General features: G+C 38.4%; 1 protein-coding gene across 1 annotated transcript in view; it reads right to left on the bottom strand.

Moving 5' to 3' along the window:
* Positions 1-23002, bottom strand: part of NLK (nemo like kinase) — a gene marked incomplete in the record, with an annotated part of 697670 nt that overhangs the window by 218193 nt on the left and 456475 nt on the right. The window contains 1 exon segment of the mRNA XM_053706265.1: positions 2359-2445. Within this exon segment, the coding sequence (XP_053562240.1) occupies positions 2359-2445 (87 nt within the window).

Raw genomic sequence — 23002 nt, 5'->3', positions numbered from 1 at the left:
GACACTGTCAGTTTTGGAGAAAAGTCTCGGGTGGCGTGAGTGCAGCAGGAGAACACCTATCAGCTTGCAGCTCACATGGTCCGGCCATTGGCCCTAAAAAACGTGGGTGCTACTTTCTAGACGCCTATCTGGATTCCACAGGTCCTCTGGGTGAGACCTCCAGCGTACTGACTGCTGGAATTTGAATGTCAGCCTGCTTTATCGCACCTTATTCATTTAAGGTGCCACTTTCCTTGTGAGTAGTTTTTTGCACATCACTTTTATATTTGTTGTTTTAACGATTCACACTATGTTGGCGCCCCTTGTTTATCTTCCATGCTAAAAGCCACCACTAATCTTACTCAAGAGATTGACGTGGACACAGCTAGACCCCAATCCTTGCTTGCAGTGAAAAGCACCCATAAACGGATTAATTTCTTCAGGGGATTATGTGTAAGGGAAGTTACACTTAACAACTTTGCTGGGTGCTCTTTGGCTCCTCCTCCTGGCCAAGAGTTGAATATCCCACTAGTAATTGGAATGACATTGTAGACTCTCTCTGTCATAGGAAAGAAATACACTCAAATCAATCACTCAAAAGCAAAGAAAAAGTTAATTTATACAGCAGAGACATTTATTTAAAAAAAGTCACATTACATGTTTCATGCACCTCACCAATTATGAAAGTAACCAGACTGTAAAACCCCCCACCATATTTGTTCTGTAATTTTAAGCAATAAGAAAAGAAATACTTAACTCACAGTATATTTAAAATAGTAACTTATTTTATTGGGTTTAGTCCTAAATCCCCTAGGGGGAGCTACATGTATGTAAATGAAAGCAATGTCCCAGAATGTGAACTTCTGTATGTGTACATCAAATTAAATATGACATTACTTACGATCAGTCATTTATTAACAACAGAATACATAGCTAAATGAATCAGCAGGCCTAGGTTAATTGCTTTATAATTAGAAACATTTGCTTTGATAAAAATTATCTAGATTTTGTTTCTCTTTCTAAAGTGCAAATACAGACTTAATAGGAGATACTAAAGACGGGAAATGTTCTATAGATTTATTTGTAGGCAAAATGTCAAATTAAAAAGTAGGCAATTGTATTAAAGGGACAGTCAACACCAGAATTGTTGTTGTTTTAAAAGCTAGATAATCCCTTAATTACCCATTCCCCAGTTTTGCATAACCAACACAGTTATAATACACTTTTTACCTCTGTAATTACCTTGTATCTAAGCCTCTGCAGACTGACCCCTTATTTCAGTTCTTTTGACAGACTTTTAGCCAATTAGTGCACACTCCTCGGTAAATTCATGTGCATGAGCTCAATGTTATCTATATGAAACACATGAACTAATGCCCTCTAGTGGTGAAAAATGTCAAAAGCATTTAGATTAGAGGCGGCATTCAAGGTCTAAGAAATTAGCATATGCACCTCCTAGGTTTAGCTTTCAACTAAGAATACCAAAAGAACAAACCAAAATTGGTGATAAAAGTAAATTGGAAAGTTGTTTAAAATTACGTGCCCTATTTGAATCATGAAAGTTTTTTTGGGACTTGACTGCCCCTTTAAATACAGATAATATATTTGATTAACCTACAAATATATATAATAATTTCTGGTGAGTTGCTTTTGCATCCATGATTACATAAGGGCAATCGTGTTATGCTTCACAAATGAACTGATAATCAATGTGCAGCACAGAGAGAGAATTAAAAAGGGACATGAAACCAAAAAGAATTATTTCATGATTCAGATAGAGAATACAATTTTAAACAACTTTCCAATTTACTTGTATTATCTAATTTGCTTTGTTCTCTTTGTATAGTTGTTGAAGAAACAGAAATGCACATGGGTGAGCCAATAATGTAAGACATATATGTGCAGCTTCTAATCAGCAGCTCCTGAGTCTACCTATTTGTGCTTTTCAATAACAGGTACCAAGAATCACAGAATTTTAAACAGTTTCTCAAATTACTTCTTTTATCTAATTTGCTTGGTATCTTTTGTTGAAAAAGCTAGTTGCCTACAGGTGGCTGCTCATATAATGTTACTTTTCCCTGGCTCACCTGGTGTGTTCAGCTAACTCCCAGTAGGTCATTGCTGGTGTTTCAACAAATGATACCAAGAAAATGAATCACATTTAAAAAAAAAAAAAAAAAAAAAAAAAAGAAGTAAATTGGTAAATTGATCAAAATTGCATCCTCAATCTGACGCATGAAAGAACATTTGGGCTGTAATGTTCCTTCAAACCAAGTCTCCAATGCTTTGTTAAACAGCACACACTGCACATAGCACCCACCCATTGTAATTAGAAAGTAAATAAATAATGACTAGAATAAGGTGGAATGTTTTACTTACTGGGTCAAAGACTAACATCCTGCACAGCAGATGTACAGCTTCATGAGTGGCCTGACTGGATAATGTGTAGAGGACAGGAAGAGATGGCTAGAATGACAAAAATACACAAGAATGTGATGCGTTTATATTACAAATTTACTGCACAGTTTGTTATTATATTTCCAGATTTATAGGTCATCTTACTCAAATTTCAATTTGGATAACATCAAGTCATCATCAAGTCCACTGACAACATTTTATAAAGAGAATGCAGATTACATTAATGCTTCATATACTGAAAGTTCAATGCTTCTGCTCATAACCCTTTAAAAACTTAACAGAACCATGCCAATGCTAGAATAATATCACCTTAGTCCATGGTTGCCCACAAGTACAGGTGAAGACCTGTCCCTTTTAAAGGGGCTAGATAGAAACCCAAACTGCACCTTTTCAGCAAAAGTCTAGATTAGACAGAAAAACAACAACAAAAAACACATTGATAATTCTTTTGGATTTTATTTTCGAAAATAGTTAAATGAATCAATTTATGGACCATCAGACTCCAGAGCTCTGAAGCACTGAACCAGCTGGTTTATTCTGCTATTTTTCTTCTTTTGGGGTCTGATGTGTGTGGAAAGCTGATCTCAAAAAAAGCACTGGCTGAGAACAAGAGGACTTTTCTAGACTGAACACCTTACAATCTCTAACTGAATATGATATTGCCTAATATATCTAGATTTTGAGGATTGTGTATCTCTAATGGGATATGTAAGCCAGATGGTCTGAATCCAATGATTTTCATTATGGAAGTAGAATTCAGAGTCTCAAAATAAGAAAAAGAAGTCCTGCTGTCATTATAACAGGACTATCACACTATGCAGTCTTAGCATATACTAATAAAGATTGTTTTCTAAAAACCATAAATTCCACTTTTTAATTCATAACTTGCATAATTTAACACTATGGTTGTTTGAGAGTGCTATATACAAAGTGATATTATTGATCTCTCTTTTTAGCAATATCTCCCCCCTGCCCTGCCATTTAAATAAGATAAAGTCCAAAAGATGAGGCAGCGGTCGTTTCCTTGTGTGCATAAAAGACAAATCTTTATTCTTCAATTAAAACATCACAGCAAACGGGTAAAAAGAATACAGGCTGGTTGACTAGTTTCGGCAATGCCGTAATCATAAACCTGGTAGTGTGGTTAATTTATCAGCACATGTGCTTACAAAAGCAGAATATAATGTGCTGAATTATGGACTAGGGTTTTGCCCCAATAATAGCTTCAATTTGTTTAACACCATAATTGACCTAAACAAATTTATTAGAAAATTGACCTTGGATAAACATTTTTCTACAAACACAGATACTAATGACACCACGACATTACAAACAGATGAAGTATACAACACAACAGGGAGAATAGGAATTTTTCTGAAACATGTGATATCATCACTTTGGAAAGTCTTTTATTAGACACCAATAACAGTGAAAGTCCAAATTCGATAAATTTTCCTAAGTTCAAAAAACAGACAACTTTTTATCCCATACAGAGCCGATGGAAAGCACTTGAACTATTTCACAAGTGCGAAGTTGATGATCTTACTAGTCTACACCAGTCAAAAAGGGTTAAAAATCATAATTTGATGGTGAATGAAAAATTGGCACTAAATAATCTTAAAAGTAATGAGTCTATTGTCATAAAAAATGCAGATAAGGGCGGAAGTGTTGTCATCATGGACAAAACATCATATATTTCAGAGGCTAAAAGGCAGTTAGAGGACACCACTACATATGTCACGTTGACTTTTAACCCAACCAACAGGTTACAAAAAGAGCTTTACAGTTTATTGGACGACGGTATGCAATATGGCATTTTGGATGGTGAAACACTGAAGTATCTATATGTGGTAAATCCTATCACTCCAGTGTTTCACCACCTGCCTAAAGTCCATACAAGTCTTTCTAATGTGAAGGGACGCCCAATCGTTTCAGGCATTGGCTCCCTTTTGGGAGCCAATGCCAGCCGATTGTTCTTGACTTACATAGTCATATTAAGGACACGACACATGTGTTACAGCTCCTAGATGATTTCACATGGACTGCTAACCACAGTTGGCTGGCGATGGATGTGATATCACTATACTCCAGTATACTTCAGTATTCCACAAGATTTGGAGTTACATTATAACATGGAGGAGTACCTAATGGAATATATTCTTAGGGTTATCGTCTTTCTGTTGCAACACAACTACTTCCTTTTTGAGGGCACTTACTTTCTGCAGAGACAAGGCACGGCAATGGGGGCAAAATTTGCCCCCTCTTATGCCAACATTTTTATGGGTTGGCTAGAAAGGTGCTTTGTTTATGCAGATAGTAACCCCTATAGGAAACACATCAGCCTTTACAAGCGGTTCATTGATGATTTGCTTCTGGTATATAAATCAGGTGAGGCAGAGGCAGGTGACTTTGTGCGCTACCTCAATGAGAGTGACAATGGTGTGAACTTCACTTTTGAGTGGAATAAAACAACCATTAACTATCTGGATGTCACCCTCAGGGGGGTAGTTGACACAGGAAAAGTTATCACTCGTCTCTATAGGAAGTCTATTTCGGGTAACACGCTCCTGCACAGCAGGAGTGCTCACCTGAAACATGTTTTCCGAGGGATAGCCAAAGGACAGCTATTGCGGACAAGATGTATTTGCAACACAGACACTGACTTTGAGGAAGAGAGTGCACATATGGTAAACAGATTAATTGAGAGGGGGTACCAGCCCAGTATGGTGGAAAATGTGGCTAAGGAAGTGAGGAATGTGGACAGACATGATACCCTCAGGAGTGGGCCTAACAGAGTAGGAGACAAGAAAACCCTATTTATTACTCAATATTCTTCTGAATATAATGACATTTGTAATATCATAAGAAAATATTTCCCATTGCTACATGGGGACAAGGCTTTAAAAAAAGACAGTGGAAAAGGGTTTCAATTGTGTTTACGCTAGGGGGTTAACCTTATGTAATATCTTGTCCCCCTCCCTTTTACCACAAAAGGAAACATCTGCCACATGGCTGGCCGTGAATGGCACATATAAATGTAGCAGTGGTAGGTGTAAGGCTTGTGATTTCATAACAGAATGAAGGAGATTCTATTCTTATGTAACGAATGATACATTTGATACCAAAGGGTGTATCAGGTGTTCGACCCAATTCGTTGTGTACCTCATTGAATGTACTCAACATCGCTGGCAATATGTAGGTATGACCACGAGAGACGTCCGTACGAGAATACAAGAGCATTTGGGGTACATTAAAAATGAAAAAACATGCTCGGCCTTGGCGAAACATTTCATTGAGGTACATGACGGAGATGTCAGTACATTCAATTGGAGGGCAATAGAGCAGATTAAACAACCTTCAAGAGGGGGTAATAAAGAGGAAATCCTAGCCAGAGAGGAAGCCTTTTGGATTTTCAAACTCCGTACACAGGTACCAGAAGGCTTCAATTCTGAATTCGATCTTATTAATCATTGGCATTAATGCATACTTCCCACTCTTATATTATCTCTATCTATATTTCATATCTGTTCTTTTGAGTTCATACTTTGAAGGTCCATCCAGGGGGTCTCCGTCTGGTCCATTGACACCTACACTGTTACCCTTTAAGTATTTTTTCCGTGCTCTGGGCTGGTGCCCCTTGAGAGTGCACTCTGACAATTTTGTCAACTTGCCAATTTTCCACCATAATATGACTGGTACTAATTTCTGTGAGAATAAACACACAGTACAATATTTTACATTTCAGATGCTTTTTCCTATAGATCCTATAGGCTTAAACAGGCTATATATATAGTAACCATTGATATGGGTATATTATTTAGTACATCATGTATTTGGAATATGTCTAGACATATACTATTATCATACATAAATATAAGGCCACATATTATTGCTATTATTTTTTCTCATGTTTTTCTAATAGATTGCTTTCAGTGTATATGTATTTGCTGGGGTTATTAAATTACCATACAGCTGTTATGACATATTAGGGTTTAAAGCAGTGCTTAGACTTAGTTACTATGAGAATACTTTTATTTTTGATAGTCTTTATTTTGTTCCATTATGTATTATGTACAAATAATATTAATAATATTTTGAGCTCTTTTGAGCTTTCTTAGCCCTTTCAATGTAATCCATCTTTCTATATAAATCTCTGTAAGTATGCCCACCAGTAGCCTATAGATAACCATTTCTCTCTAGGACTATATATGTAGATATTGCCATTACTCTATATACATATATCTTTGTTATAAATGAACAGTACTTTATCTATAAGTGCCTTTCACTCAACATATAGGGTTAAAACTATCCTGGGTCACTTGATATGAATAAGTGTACTTGTGTATTGCATTTTGTATTTTGCAAGCGATATATTCTATATTCTAATGCCAAGGTCTAAATAATTTATAACTATGTTACTGTATTTAAATGTAAAATGTTATTTACAAGTAAGAGGTTAATATGTAAGGGAGTGGTTGTATCCTCCCATTAACATTGACCAATCACTGTGTTAGGCAACCCCTTTAAATATGCTCACTTCTTAAGTGATTGCAGGTTTATGATTACAGCATTGCCGAAACTAGTCAACCAGCCTGCATTCTTTATACCCGTTTGCTGTGATGTTTTAATTGAAGAATAAAGATTTGTCTTTTATGCACACAAGGAAACGACTGCTGCCTCATCTTTTGGACTTTATCTATTTTGTGGATGACAAGGAGTCCCCCTTCTTGGCAGTTTGTCCCCTCAAGGATCCTCACACTCTGGTTATTACACTGCGAGGTTGCTATAGAGCAAGTGCCGTGTTTCCTGGATGGTGATAGGCTGTAGGCGACACACCCCTGACATTGCACACCCCCGATGACGTCACACGCCAAGCCACGGAGGCCCGAAATTTGAAAGTGAAGCAGAACGGAGAGGAGTCAACCCTTACAAGGGAACCGGCGGCTCTTGCCGCAGTTTGTCCCTATCTAGGACTACACCTCTGAGGAGTTTGCATTCATATTCCTATCGGGTTACCAGAGACTTCCTACGGCAGAAGGGTGAGTTCTTCATTTTCACCCTATTCCGCATTAGTGGATGCCTTGGAGGACTGGGGAAGTTTTTGCTATAGTTTTGGGGGGGTGTTTTTGCGCCACTGCTACAAGCCTTGTTTTCACGGTACATTTTGCCTATTACTGACGCTTTACCGGAGTCTCAATTATCCATAAGAGTGTCTATGCTACATCTGGGATAGCTTTCTCATTGTTGTTATTTAAATAAGATGTTCATTGCTTTGCAGACACTCAAGATCTTTTCCATCTTTCTCCCCAAACAGATATTGCAAATGCTAAATGAACTTGCTGCTTCTAAGCTTGAAAATACCATTCAAGCTAAGGGATGTTCCTGTCTGTTTCTCAACATTCCTCTCTTTTCTCATCTCAGTGGTGGATTAAGATAAAATAAATATTTTCTGTATTATAGACAGGGCTGGAACCAGTAAAGGACTAGACATAGATTAAAGGGACAGTCAACACCAGAATTTTTGTTGTTTAAAAATAAAGATAATCCCTTTATTACCCATTCCCCAGTTTTACATAACCAACACAGTTATAATAATACAATTTTTACCTCTGTGGATTACCTTGTATCTAAGCTTCTGCTGACTGCCCCCTTATTTCAGTTCTTTTGACAGAGTTGCATTATAGCCAATCAGTACTCACTCCTAGGTCACTTCACGTGCATGAGCTCAATGTTATCTATATGAAACACATGAACTAATGCCCTCTAGTGGTCAAAATGCATTCAGATTAGAGGCAGTCTACAAGGTCTAAGAAATTAGCATATGAACCTCCTAGGTTTAGCTTTCAACTTAGAATACCAAGAGAACAAAGCAAAATTGATGATAAAAGTAATTTGGGAAGTTGTTTAAAATTACATGCCCTATTTAAATCATGAAAGTTTTTTTTGGACTTGACTGTCCCTTTAATTAAGGTTTCATTGTAGATATTTAACACTGGAGGGACTACAATTTTAACCCCTGTCTAGTAAACTAAGATGATCTTTTTCAATCCCTGATCACGGGTAATACTGTAATCACCTGTGGAACAAATTTAGTTCCTAACCACACTAAAAATTTTATAAAAGATAAAAAGGATCTTGTGTATTAATATAAAAACATAAACCAAGGGAAATGTTCATATTCTGTGGTTTAAGGTTTGCGTTTGTTCTACAGAATTGTAAAATCTATGGTACTCTTGTGATATTGATTCTATTTACTGCCAAGAAAAAGGATAACTGGACTTCAAAATACATTAACTGAAAATTATTGATAATAGCCAGGTATTTTTAGCCAGGTATTTTTTATCAGATGTATCTTTTTCTTCTTTAAAATATACTATATACAAAATATTATTTCATGTCTTATACTGAAGAACAAAACATCCCCTGACAGTTCAACAGAAACTATTTTATTATACTAATTAAAAATAATGTATCCATAAAGGACACATACCAACACATAACTAAGAAATTATCTAAACGTTGCACATATAAGCTGCGACTTTAAAGGGACATGAAACCCACATTTTTTTTCATGATTCAGATAGAACATGCTTTTAAACAACTTTCCAATTTACTTATATACTAACTTGTTTTGTTCTCTTGGTATACTTTGTTGAAAAGGTTACCTAGGTAGACTAAGGTGCTGCTGATTGATGGCTGCACACAAATGCCTCATGTTACTGGTTCACCCAATGCATTGAGCTAGCTCACAGAAGTGCATTGCTGCTTCTTCAATAAATGGTAATAAGAGAATGAAACAAATTAGATAATAGAAGTAAATTCGAAAGTTGTTTAAAATGTATGCTTTATCTAAATTTTCAAAGAAAAAAATGTGGGTTTCATGTCCCTTTAAGACAGAGGGACATTGTCCCTTACCCTATGGAAAAAATCTTAAGAGAGGAAGAATTAAGACAACACTTTGAAAGAAATACAGGGAGAATCGATGGGCCTTTTGGTTGTCTGCTGTTAAAATCTACATTTTATTTTTATCCTAAAAAGTTTCCTATAATCCATTACGGTTTGTTGTTGCCTAAAAATGTAAAGTAAAAGGTGCTTTAAATGTACAATCCTAGTACTAATACTTCTTTATTGACAGGTATAATGATTTTCACCTATGAGCAGAAAATACTTTCACATAAATGAGAGAGTATAAAGTGCCCTGTTCTGAGATTTATAACAAAAACATTTGTAAAATAATGAGACATTTATATAAATGCAAATGATATAAAAAAATATTCAGAATACTACAACAATAACATTTTGCATCAAATCAAATATTTTAAGTCACTGGACCAAGCAGCTTTAAAACGTGTCTATTCCTGTTGGGCAAACAAATGAAGCTACTAGTTAAAGCGAAAGTCAATCCTAGGATTTACTATTGAAAGAAATAAAGGGCACTTTCATTCATGAAGTATAAGATACTTCATGTAGAAAGCTCCATTATTTGATTCAATCGATAGCCTACAGCAGCTCATGGCAAAAAAATTTTTGACTAAGAGGTGACGTTTTCACCTCAAAGCCAATAGTCGTGCGGTAAATCCGGCTCCCATGGGTGCCAGGCCGGATTTACCGCACGGCTATTGGATAAGAGGTGAAAACGTCACCTCTTAGCCAAATATTTTTTTTTAGCCGTGGGCTGTTGTAGGAGCTCAGAGTGGCTATCGAAGAGCAACAAACGATTGAATCAAATAAAGGAGCTTTCTACATGAAGTATCTAGGATTTACTTTCACTTTAAAAGGGTCATTAAACACTTTGAGATGGTAATATAAAATGATAAATCGTATAGATATATGTGTGTGTGTGTATATATATATATATATATATATATATATATATATATATATATATATATATATATACTCTATATATACTCTATATATACTCTATATATACTCTATATATACTCTATATATACTCTATATATACTCTATATATACTCTATATATACTCTATATATACTCTATATATACTCTATATATACTCTATATATACTCTATATATACTCTATATATACTCTATATATACTCTATATATACTCTATATATACTCTATATATACTCTATATATACTCTATATATACTCTATATATACTCTATATATACTCTATATATACTCTATATATACTCTATATATACTCTATATATACTCTATATATACTCTATATATACTCTATAATCTATGTAACGCGTCCGTTGCCAGTTACGCACTCATCCTCAAAGGAATGTTGGCTGCGCAAGGCAGCCAAAAGAATCCACCGCAGGTGCAGCATAGGCAAACAAAGCATTGAGAGAGAAAAAATATGCAACCGCATGAAATATTAACAACAACAATATTAAACAACTCAAATAACATAAATAAAATATTAACCGCTAACTCCTTACATCGCAAAAAACCTAATTAACCTATTAACCCCTAAACCACCAACCCCCCAGAATGCAAATAACAAAGTATTACGCCCCCTAACCTAGCACCCCCTAAATTAACCCCAATTACATAAAATAAAAAATTACTAAACTACAATTCAAATAAAAAATCCTAACATTAATTTAAAAATAAAACCCAACATTAAATTACAAAAAATAAAGTCTAAAATTAAAAAAAATAAAAATAAAAAAGCCCCCCAAAATAAAAACACCCCCTAATTTAAACTAAACTACCAATAGCCCTTTAAAGGGCCTTTTGTAGGGCATTGCCCTAAGTTAAACAGCTTTTACATGTAAAAAATACTAAGTCCCCCCTAACAGTAAAACCCTGCCACCCACTAAACCCCCCAAAATAAAAAAAAACCTAACACTTAAAAAACTAAACTACCCATCGCCCCTAAAGGAGCATTTGTATGGGCATTGCCCTTAAAAGGGCAATCAGCTCTTTTACAGCCCAAAAAACAATAAAAGCCACCCCAAAAAAACAAAAACAACTAAGTCTAAACCCCAAATAGGTACTCACCGTTCCTGAAGTCCGGTGGAGAAGGTCTTCTTCCAGGCAGTTAAGTCTTCTTGGCGGCGGTGACATCTTCCAGCACGGGGACCTCTTCTAGCTTCATCCAGGACCAAGGCGACACGGAGAGGAGGTGACCGCAGAACAAGACCGGCGACTGCAGAGCCATCTAGCAGGGAGATCCTTTTCGTACGATCACCGCCACACACTGATAATTGAATGCAAGGTACCAGTTTAAAAATGGGGTACCTTGCATTCCTATTGGCTGAAATTTTGAAGTCAGCCAATAGGATGAGAGCTACTGAAATCTTATTGGCTGATTTGAACAGCCAATAGGATTTCAATAGCTCTAATCCTATTGGCTGATTTCAAAATTTCAGTCAATAGGAATGCAAGGTACCCCAAATTGAATGCGGTACCTTCCATTGAATTTTTAGTGTATGACTGAGATCGGATGATAAGGGGAGCCTCAACGCTGCTGAGGATTGCCGACGCTCAAGACCACCACTCGGTATCCGCGCACCAGGGAAGACCACTTCGCACCTCCGCTCTGCGCCGCCTTTGCTCCGGATGAAGATAGAAGATAATGGAGCCGCCTGGAAGAAGACCTTCATTGCCGGACTTCAGGAACGGTGAGTACCTATCTGGGGCTTAGTCTTGGGCTTTTTTTTTTATTTTTGCGAGTGGCTTTTTTATTTTATATTATGTTTTTGTTTTGGGCTGTAAAAGAGCTAAATTTCCTTTTAAAGGCAATGCCCATACAAATGCCTCTTTAGGGGCAATTGTAGCTTAGGTTTCTTTAGACTTAATTTTTTTTTTATTTTGGGGGGGTTGGTTGGGGGGGGGGGTTACTGTTGGGGTACTTTGCAATTTGTGTATGTAAAAGAGCTAATTTCTTTAGGGCAATGCCCAACAAAAGGCCCTTTTAAGGGCTATTGGTAGTTTATTGATAGATTAGGGGGTGTTTTTATTTTGGGGGGGGATTTTTTATTTTTATAGGGGTATTAGTTTAGTTTTAATGTTTTATTTTGGATAGCTTTGTTTATTTTATTCTGTCATTTTAAATTTTTTATAATATTAGCTTTGGGGTTTGTAATTTATAAAAAAAACATAATTTATGCTTACCTGATAAATTTATTTCTCTTGTAGTGTATCCAGTCCACGGATCATCCATTACTTGTGGGATATTCTCCTTCCCAACAGGAAGTTGCAAGAGGATCACCCACAGCAGAGCTGCTATATAGCTCCTCCCCTCACTGCCATATCCAGTCATTCGACCGAAAGAAGACGAGAAAGGAGAAACCATAGGGTGCAGTGGTGACTGTAGTTTAATTAACATTTAGACAGGGCGGGCCGTGGACTGGATACACTACAAGAGAAATAAATTTATCAGGTAAGCATAAATTATGTTTTCTCTTGTTAAGTGTATCCAGTCCACGGATCATCCATTACTTGTGGGATACCAATACCAAAGCTAAAGAACACGGATGATGGGAGGGACAAGGCAGGAACTTAAACGGAAGGAACCACTGCCTGTAGAACCTTTCTCCCAAAAACAGCCTCCGAAGAAGCAAAAGTGTCAAATTTGTAAAATTTTGAAAAGGTGTGAAGCGAAGACCAAGTCGCAGCCTTGCAAATCTGTTCAACAGAGGCCTCATTTTTAAAGGCCCAGGTGGAAGCCACAGCTCTAGTAGAATGAGCTGTAATCCTTTCAGGGGGCTGCTATCCAGCAGTCTCATAGGCTAAGCATATTATGCTCCGAAGCCAAAAGGAGAGAGAGGTTGCCGAAGCTTTTTGACCTCTCCTCTGTCCAGAGTAAACGACAAACAGGGCAGATGTTTGACGAAAATCTTTAGTAGCCTGTAAGTAAAACTTCAAGGCACGGACTACGTCCAGATTATGCAAAAGACGTTCCTTCTTTGAAGAAGGATTCGGACACAATGATGGAACAACAATCTCTTGATTGATATTCCTGTTAGAAACCACCTTAGGTAAAAACCCAGGTTTGGTACGCAGAACTACCTTGTCTGAATGAAAAATCAGATAAGGAGAATCACAATGTAAGGCAGATAACTTGGAGACTCTTCGAGCCGAGGAAATAGCCATCAAAAACAGAACTTTCCAAGATAAAAGTTTAATATCAATGGAATGAAGGGGTTCAAACGGAACTCCCTGAAGAACTTTAAGAACCAAGTTTAAGCTCCACGGGGGAGCAACAGTTTTAAACACAGGCTTAATCCTAACCAAAGCCTGACAAAATGCCTGGACGTCTGGAACTTCTGCCAGACGCTTGTGCAAAAGAATAGACAGAGCAGAGATGTCCATTTAAAGAACTAGCTGATAAGCCTTTGTCCAAACCCTCTTGGAGAAAGGACAATATCCTAGGAATCCTAACCTTACTCCATGAGTAACTCTTGGATTCACACCAATAAAGATATATGGTAGATTTTCCTGGTGACAGGCTTCCGAGCCTGTATTAAGGTATCAATGACTGACTCGGAGAAGCCACGCCTTGATAGAATCAAGCGTTCAATCTCCATGCAGTTAGTCTCAGAGAAATTAGATTTGGATGATTGAAAGGACCTTTTATTAACAGGCGCTATCAGAATCACCGATGCTCTCTCCTGTTCGATTTTGGCAATCAGTCGAGGGAGCAGAGGAAACGGTGGAAACACATAGGCCAGGTTGAAGAACCAAGGAGCTGCTAGAGCATCTATCAGCGTTGCTCCCAGGTCCCTGGACCTGGATCCGTAACAAGGAAGCTTGGCGTTCTGGCGAGACGCCATGAGATCCAGTTCTGGTTTGCCCCAACGATGGACCAGTTGAGCAAACACCTCCGGATGGAGTTCCCACTCTCCCGGATGAAAAGTCTGACGACTTAGAAAATCCGCCTCCCAGTTCTCTACGCCTGGGATGTGGATCGCTGACAGGTGGCAAGAGTGAGACTCTGCCCAGCGAATTATCTTTGAGACTTCTAACATCGCTAGGGAACTCCTGGTTCCCCCTTGATGGTTGATGTAAGCCACAGTCGTGATGTTGTCCGACTGAAATCTGATGAACCTCAGTGTTGCTAACTGAGGCCAAGCTAGAAGAGCATTGAATATTGCTCTTAACTCCAGAATAGTTATTGGGAGGAGTTTCTCCTCCGGAGTTCACGATCCCTGAGCCTTCAGGGAGTTCCAGACTGTGCCCCAACCTAGAAGGCTGGCATCTGTTGTTACAATTGTCCAATCTGGCCTGCGAAAGGTCATACCCTTGGACAGATGGACCAGAGAAAGCCACCAGAGAAGAGAATCTCTGGTCTCCTGATCCAGATTTAGTAGAGGGGACAGATCTGAGTAATTCCCATTCCACTGACTAAGCATGCATAATTGCAGCGGTCTGAGATGCAGACGCGCAAATGGCACTATGTCCATTGCCGCTACCATTAAGCCGATTACTTCCATGCACTGAGCCACTGACGGGCGTGGAATGGAATGAAGGACACGGCAAGCATTTAGAAGTTTTGATAACCTGGACTCCATCAGGTAAGTTTTCATCTCTACAGAATCTATAAGAGTCCCTAGGAAGGAGACTCTTGTGAGTGGTGATAGAGAACTCTTTTCCGCGTTCACTTTCCACCCATGCGACCTCAGAAATGCCAGAACTATCTCTGTATGAGACTTGGCAATTTGAAAGCTTGACGCCTGTATCAGGATGTCGTCTAGATACGGAGCCACAGCTATGCCTCGCGGTCTTAGAACCGCCAGAAGTGAGCCCAGAACCTTTGTAAAAATTCTCGGGGCAGTGGCCAACCCGAAGGGAAGAGCTACAAATTGGTAATGCCTGTCTAGAAAGGCAAACCTTAGGAACCGATGATGATCTTTGTGAATCGGTATGTGAAGGTAGGCATCCTTTAAGTCCACTGTGGTCATGTACTGACCCTCTTGGATCATGGGTAGGATGGTCCGAATAGTTTCCATTTTGAATGATGGAACTCTGAGGAATTTGTTTAAGATCTTTAGATCCAAGATTGGTCTGAAGGTTCCCTCTTTCTTGGGAACCACAAACAGATTTGAATAAAATCCCTGTCCTTGTTCCGTCCGCGGAACTGGATGGATCACTCCCATTACTAGGAGGTCTTGCACACAGCTTAGGAATGCCTCTTTCTTTATCTGGTTTGCTGATAACCTTGAAAGATGAAATCTCCCTTGTGGAGGAGAAGCTTTGAAGTCCAGAAGATATCCCTGAGATATGATCTCCAACGCCCAGGGATCCTGAACATCTCTTGCCCACGCCTGGGCGAAGAGAGAAAGTCTGCCCCCCACTAGATCCGTTTCCGGATAGGGGGCCGTTCCTTCATGCTGTCTTGGGGGCAGCAGCAGGCTTCCTGGCCTGCTTGCCCTTGTTCCAGGACTGGTTAGGTTTCCAGGCCTGTCTGGAATGAGCAACAGTTCCCTCTTGTTTTGAAGCGGAGGAAGTTGATGCTGCTCCTGTCTTGAAATTTCGAAAGGCACGAAAATTAGACTGTTTGGCCTTTGATTTGGCCCTGTCCTGAGGAAGGGTATGACCCTTGCCTCCAGTAATGTCAGCAATAATTTCCTTCAAGCCAGGCCCGAATAAGGTCTGCCCCTTGAAAGGAATGTTGAGTAATTTAGACTTTGAAGTCACGTCAGCTGACCAGGATTTAAGCCATAGCGCCCTACGCGCCTGGATGGCGAATCCGGAATTCTTAGCCGTTAGTTTAGTCAAATGAACAATGGCATCAGAAACAAATGAGTTAGGTAGCTTAAGCGTTCTAAGCTTGTCAATAATTTCATTCAATGGAGCTGTCTGGATGGCCTCTTCCAGGGCCTCAAACCAGAATGCCGCCGCAGCAGTGACAGGCGCAATGCATGCAAGGGGCTGTAAAATAAAACCTTGTTGAATAAACATTTTCTTAAGGTAACCGTCCAATTTTTTATCCAATGGATCTGAAAAAGCACAACTGTCCTCAACCGGGATAGTGGTACGCTTTGCTAAAGTAGAAACTGCCATAAGTCCCGTGTAGTGGCGTCTATTGGAAACATTTTTCTAAATATAGGAGGTGGGGAAAAGGGCACACCGGGTCTATCCCACTCCTTGCTAATAATTTCTGTAAGCCTTTTAGGTATAGGAAAAACGTCAGTACACACCGGCACCGCATAGTATCTATCCAGCCTACACAATTTCTCTGGAATTGCAACTGTGTTACAGTCATTCAGAGCAGCTAATACCTTCCCAAGCAATACACGGAGGTTCTCAAGCTTAAATTTAAAATTAGAAATCTCTGAATCAGGTTTCCCCGAGTTAGAGATGTCACCCACAGACTGAAGCTCTCCGTCCTCATGTTCTGCATACTGTGACGCAGTATCAGACATGGCTCTGTATCTCTCCTAACCCCAGAGCTATCGCGCTTGCCTCTTAATTCAGGCAATCTAGATAATACTTCTGACAGGGTATTATTCATGATTGCAGCCATGTCCTGCAAGGTAATCGCTATGGGCGTCCCTGATGTAATTGGTGCCATATTAGCGTGCGTCCCCTGAGCGGGAGGCGAAGGGTCTGACACGTGGGGAGAGTTAGTCGGCATAACTTCCCCCTCGACAGAACCCTCTGGTGATAATTCTTTTATAGATAAAGACTGATCTTTACTGTTTAAGGTGAAATCAATACATTTAGTACACATTCTCCTATGGGGCTCCACCATGGCTTTCAAACATAATGAACAAGTAGGTTCCTCTGTGTCAGACATGTTTAAACAGACTAGCAATGAGACTAGCAAGCTTGGAAAACACTTTAAAACAAGTTTACAAGCAATATAAAAAACGTTACTGCGCCTTTAAGAAACACAAATTTTCCCAAATTTTGAAATAACAGTGAAAAAATGCAGTTAGACTAACAAAATTTTTACAGTGTATGTAATAAGTTAGCAGAGCATTGCACCCACTTGCAAATGGATGATTAACCCCTTAATACCAAAAACGGAATAACAAATGACAAACGTTTTTTAAACAGTCACAACAACTGCCACTGCTCTACTGTGGCTTTTTACCTTCCCTTCCCTTCAGAGAAGTCCTGGATCATGCAGGAAGAAGCTGGATGTCTGTGTCTGTAATTTTTGCTGTGCAAAAAAAATGATAAAATAGGCCCCTCCCACTCATATTACATGTGGGAAGCCTAAAGGAACTGTTTCTAGGCAAAATTCAAGCCAGCCATGTGGAAAAAACTAGGCCCCAATAAGTTATCACCAAACATATGAAAAAAACGATTAAACATGCCAGCAAACGTTTTAAAATACACTATTATAAGAGTATGTATCTCTATTAATAAGCCTGATACCAGTCGCTATCACTGCATTTAAGGCTTTACTTACATTACTTTGGTATCAGCAGCATTTCCTAGCAAATTCCATCCCTAGAAAAATATTTTAACTGCACATACCTTATTGCAGGAAAACCTGCACACTATTCCCCCTCTGAAGTTACCTCACTCCTCAGAATATGTGAGAACAGCAAAGGATCTTAGTTACTTCTGCTAAGATCATAGAAAACGCAGGCAGAATCTTCTTCTAAATACTGCCTGAGATAAACAGTACACTCCGGTACCATTTAAAAATAACAAACTTTTGATTGAAGAAATAAACTAAGTATAAAACACCACAGTCCTCTTACGACCTCCATCTTAGTTGAGAGTTGCAAGAGAATGACTGGATATGGCAGTGAGGGGAGGAGCTATATAGCAGCTCTGCTGTGGGTGATCCTCTTGCAACTTCCTGTTGGGAAGGAGAATATCCCACAAGTAATGGATGATCCGTGGACTGGATACACTTAACAAGAGAAATAGACTGCCCTCCGGGCAGGCTTGTCGCCTGGTATATATATCACCTAGTATATATATATATATATATATATATATATATATATATATATATATATTATTTATTTTGTCCCCTTTTCCTGTAATTCAGTTCTGAATTGTGAGCTTTTAAGTTTCTGTTAGAAATATAAGTGCAGAACACGGTTATATTCCACACAGCTATTGGCTGCACACTCTAGTGACCTATTTATAACTGTCCATAATTGGCCACATCAGAGAAAGTAACCTAAGTTACAACATGACAGCTCCCGTTGTTTTATATACACAAACACTTTACACTTATCTTGTCACTTTTTAAACAACTAATGAAAACTTTAAAAAATACAAATGTTATCCTCAGACTTACTTTTCTTTGAATGCATCATTCTATCTAGCATTTAGTGTTTAATGACCCTTTAAGAGATAAATTAGCAAAATCAGGCATGTCACCTTTCAATTTGTTCACATGAAAAATTACATTGTAAACCTTATTCAACTTGTGCAATGGCGAGTCCTGTATTTCACTGACTGCACACAGCAAAACAGTTTAATTTCATATAAATTTACATCTACTAAATGAAGATGATTTAAACCAATAGGATTCATTCTAACACTACGTTTCAGGTCTCATTATTGCTACCATTTTGCAACTATTAATAAAAAATCTCTATGTTTCCATATAGTTCAGTTTTCTTCCACAACAGATATGAAATCAGGCAGCTGTGTCATGTACAATGGCTTTATGATTACATTTGCTTTCAGTCTTTTGTTACTCTAACAGTCTGGTTTTGTATATACAGGGTATATCAACCCTGGCAAGGCAGGCCTTTAAGAACACAAAAAGAAAATTATTAACCTGTTAAAACACAAAAAATAATAAATCAAACAAAAAAACAATGTGTTAGTGCAAAAAGGATATGTCCAAAAAAGTCAATTGGAGACTAAATCCCAACTCCAAATGTGCAAAATTAATCCCAGGGATTACTTCTCAGTGGCCTTTAAGAAGTATAATTTTCCATTTTTGTTAAAGAATATGAACTACTATTATACAACCCATTCAAATATAAATGTGATATGGGTGTGTATTGTCCTGAAAATTAACTTACAACAGTCAAACTTAGTACAGTATATGCCTTCTACCAGCAGATGGCAATCATGCTACATAATACATTAGTGAGTATATCAGTGAGCATGAAAGAAAAAAAAAGAAAGAAAAAAAAAGATTAAATACCCACTCATGTTCACTTCTTAAAAAACTTTGTATCATGCCTAGTGCAGTTTCAGGTCTGCAAATTAAAATGGCACAAGGGTTTACAATCTTTGTTTATTATTGAGTTCATATAAAGACCTTGGGGTTGTGCAAATTAATCACACACATACAAAAATTAAAAGACACAAGAGTTAATATTTTGGTGTTTTTTACGAACAGCCTACAATTTATTTTCTATCATATGTTGAAGCTTAGTTCCCCAACATGAGAGCATATCTAGATATGTTTAGGAGCATGCACATGACGAGAACTATATGTACATCATAAAAGGGACAGTCAAGTCAAAAATAAACTCATGATTCAGATAGGGCATGCAATTCTAAACAACTTTCCAATTTTACTTTTATGATCAAATTTGTTCTCTTGGTGTTCTTTGTTTAACTCTAAACCTAGGTAGGCTCATAAACTGATTTCTAAGCTGTTGAAGGCTGCCTCTTATCTCAGTGCATTTTGGAAGTTTTTCAAATTAAGACAGATTTAGTTCATGTGTGTCATACAAATTGTGCTCACTCCCTTGGAGTTATTTATAAGCCAGCACTGATTGTCCAAAATACAAGTCTGTCAAAAGAACTGAAATAAGGGGGCAGTCTGCAGACGCTTAGATACAAGGTAATCACAGAGGTAATAAGTCTATTAATATAACTGTATTGGCTATGGGTCAAAAAGGGATTATCTATCTTTTTAAAGTGAATGTCAACTTTGATGAATGAAAGCCCGGTTTCCTCCAGTGGTTTTAAAGCATCATAGTTTACAACAAAAGATAGGTTTGATTTACTGTTTGAAGAAGCCTAATTCCAGAACAAACACAATATTCATTTACTTTAGGGTGAGATTAAAGTGAACCAGAGAACCCTTAGTAACCTATGCAAAAGAGATATACATAATTTCACACTTTTACAGAGTAGAGTATTCTGGCTCACTTTAATCTCACAAATTAATATTGCATTTTTCCTGGAATTTAGCTTCACTACACAGCAAAAAAAAAAAAAAAAAGCTGTGACGTTTTAAGACAGTGGGAAGTTGTGTTTTTGTCTTGCATGTATTTTGGCTGCAGACTTTTGGGTATTTATTTTAAAAATATATAAAAGACAAAGACTATTTCTGTTAAACCAAGTGAAAGCAAAAAAGTTAAAAAGAACGTTTTTTTTTAAATTGCCTGGTCCTTAGGGCAACGTTTGCTCTGCAATCTCCATTTTTGAAGGGGTTTAACATTTTCAAACATCAAGTATACACATTTACTGGCTAATGTAGATTAAGGATACACTGAAACCGAAATCTGTTTTTCAATATGCACTTAAGATACAAACTTTAGCACTGGTCACTATATTGCATCATGCCAAAAAAAACTAAATGTGGCACTTTTCAAAAGTAAAAAGGTGACACCAAGAGGCAAGTTTTTTTTTGTTTTTACATCAGGTCCCTTAGAAACATGTAAAGAAGGCTATGCTTATGCAATATAAATGTCAAATCCCAAATCATGTGGGCTAATGTCCCTGTAGCTTTGGATGGATTATAAAGTCTCTTCATCCCAAACTGATCTTGGATGCAGCTGAGCAACAACATAGATGAAACTTTACTACACAGGGGGAACTTTATCAAGAAAGCAAATGGAAAAGTTCTCAAGTAGTGAACCTGACTGCCTGCATTCATTACTTGCGATGCAGCATCCTGTGCCAAAATATAACATTGCATAGGCAAATGAGTCCAAATTGTTAGGTGCTGTGTCTGATATTTGTGACACACTGAAATAGAGTACTCCTGATATGAAATAATTGTTTAGTCCCAACCCTTTCTTCTGCATTGGCAGCAGCCTTTGCTTCTTTATCAAATCCATTTAACACCATTTTTTTTAGTTAGTTTCCTATGACATCCTAAGAATTCTGCCAATGTAAATTCTAAAACAGAGCCACAGATTTTGGCACAAATAAAAAAATTAAGAGGGAGAGCGATAACTTGGATAGCTGAGTACTCCATCATTATTGTTCATTGTTTTCTTGAGTTAAAGTCTCCAAATTCTTCTATTTAGTAAGTAACATGAAAAAAAACTTAAGTTATGCTTACCTGATAATTTTCATTTCTTCAGATGGAAAGAGTCCACAGCTGCATTCATTACTTTTGGGAAATAAGAACCTAGCCACCAGGAGGAGGTAAAGATACCCCAGCCAAAGGCTTAAATATTCCTCCCACTTCCCTCATTCCACAGCCATTCTGCCAAGGGAACAAGGAACAGTAGTAGAAATATCCGGGTGAAAAGGTGCCAGAAGAATAAAAAAATAAGAGAGCTGTGGACTCTTTCCATCTGAAGAAAAGAAAATTATCAGGTAAGCATAATTTAAGTTTTTCTTCATAATTAGAAAGAGACCACAGCTGCATTCATTACTTTTGGTTAAATAATACCCAAGCTATAGAGGACACTGAATGCAAAAACGGGAGGGTACAATAGGCGGGCCATTCTGAGGGCACTAGGCCTGAAAAAAAACACAACCCAAACAAACCCCCTTCGTCTGAGCAGGGAAAAAACTAGAAGGAAAAGGCCCCAAGGACACTGACCCGCAGATAGTCCGAAAGCCTTAATAAAGACTGCAAAGCAGAGTCACTGAGCTAACACTCCTCCAAGAGAACTGTTGCCCAGCAGCCGGTCCCCACACAACCCGTACTAGTACAGTACCAAAATCCCCAAAAGGCAGGAGGACAAGGGTGAACCAAAGGGATACCCAAAAGGTACAGCAAGATCCAATAAAGGAAAAGCCCCTTTCAAAAGAAGGCCAAGTCCACAGAGACCTGAATGGATCCCGAGAACAAGGAGAGACGTAGCCCAACCAACAAGGAGCAACTGGGCATCATCAAGGAGAAGAAACATCTCCCAAATATCGTGCAACAGCACCGAAAAGACAGCTGAAGACAAAGTCCTCAAAACGTCAGAACTCAGAGACTGAGTAAACAGAAAATTACAAGTAGCAAACTCAGAAAGATAAACATCTGAGTCCAGTAACACACTGCCATCCATAGGAAGACACGGAGAAAACACTATCCGTAAAGCGGCTGAACAAAGAGCAGACTGTCCAACCTCCAAGGCAGAGGACACACTCCAGGCCGCCAGACCTACTCACAGATCTCAAAAGGGAAGAGGCACAGAACCTCTGAAACAAAGGTCCACTGGCACCCCCAAGACCTGAGGATGAACAACAGATCTCAGATCCAACACCTAAGCAGACCAGCCCAAGCAACGGCAGATCTGAAAGCAAGGGAACAGAAAGGAACCCCAAGACCCACCCCCAAAAGGAAGGAAAATGGACAGCCACTTCAACCTAAAGACAATCGAGCAGGCGTTAAAACCAAGAGATCTAGCAAAGCCACCCGACAAAGTCTCAATGCGGAGCCAGCAGCTCCCCAGATGGAAAGAAACAACTCAAAGAGCAGACCAATCCCCGAACCATATAAAACATCTGTTCCAACCTCCCGAACACAGGAGAGGACCCTAAAAAAGGAACCACACCTCTGTA

This window comes from Bombina bombina, chromosome 3 (genome assembly GCF_027579735.1).
Source record: "Bombina bombina isolate aBomBom1 chromosome 3, aBomBom1.pri, whole genome shotgun sequence".
NCBI lineage: Eukaryota > Metazoa > Chordata > Amphibia > Anura > Bombinatoridae > Bombina > Bombina bombina.
The sequence above is the reverse complement of the archived record's forward strand: the minus strand, read 5'-3'. Positions and strand labels throughout refer to the sequence as shown.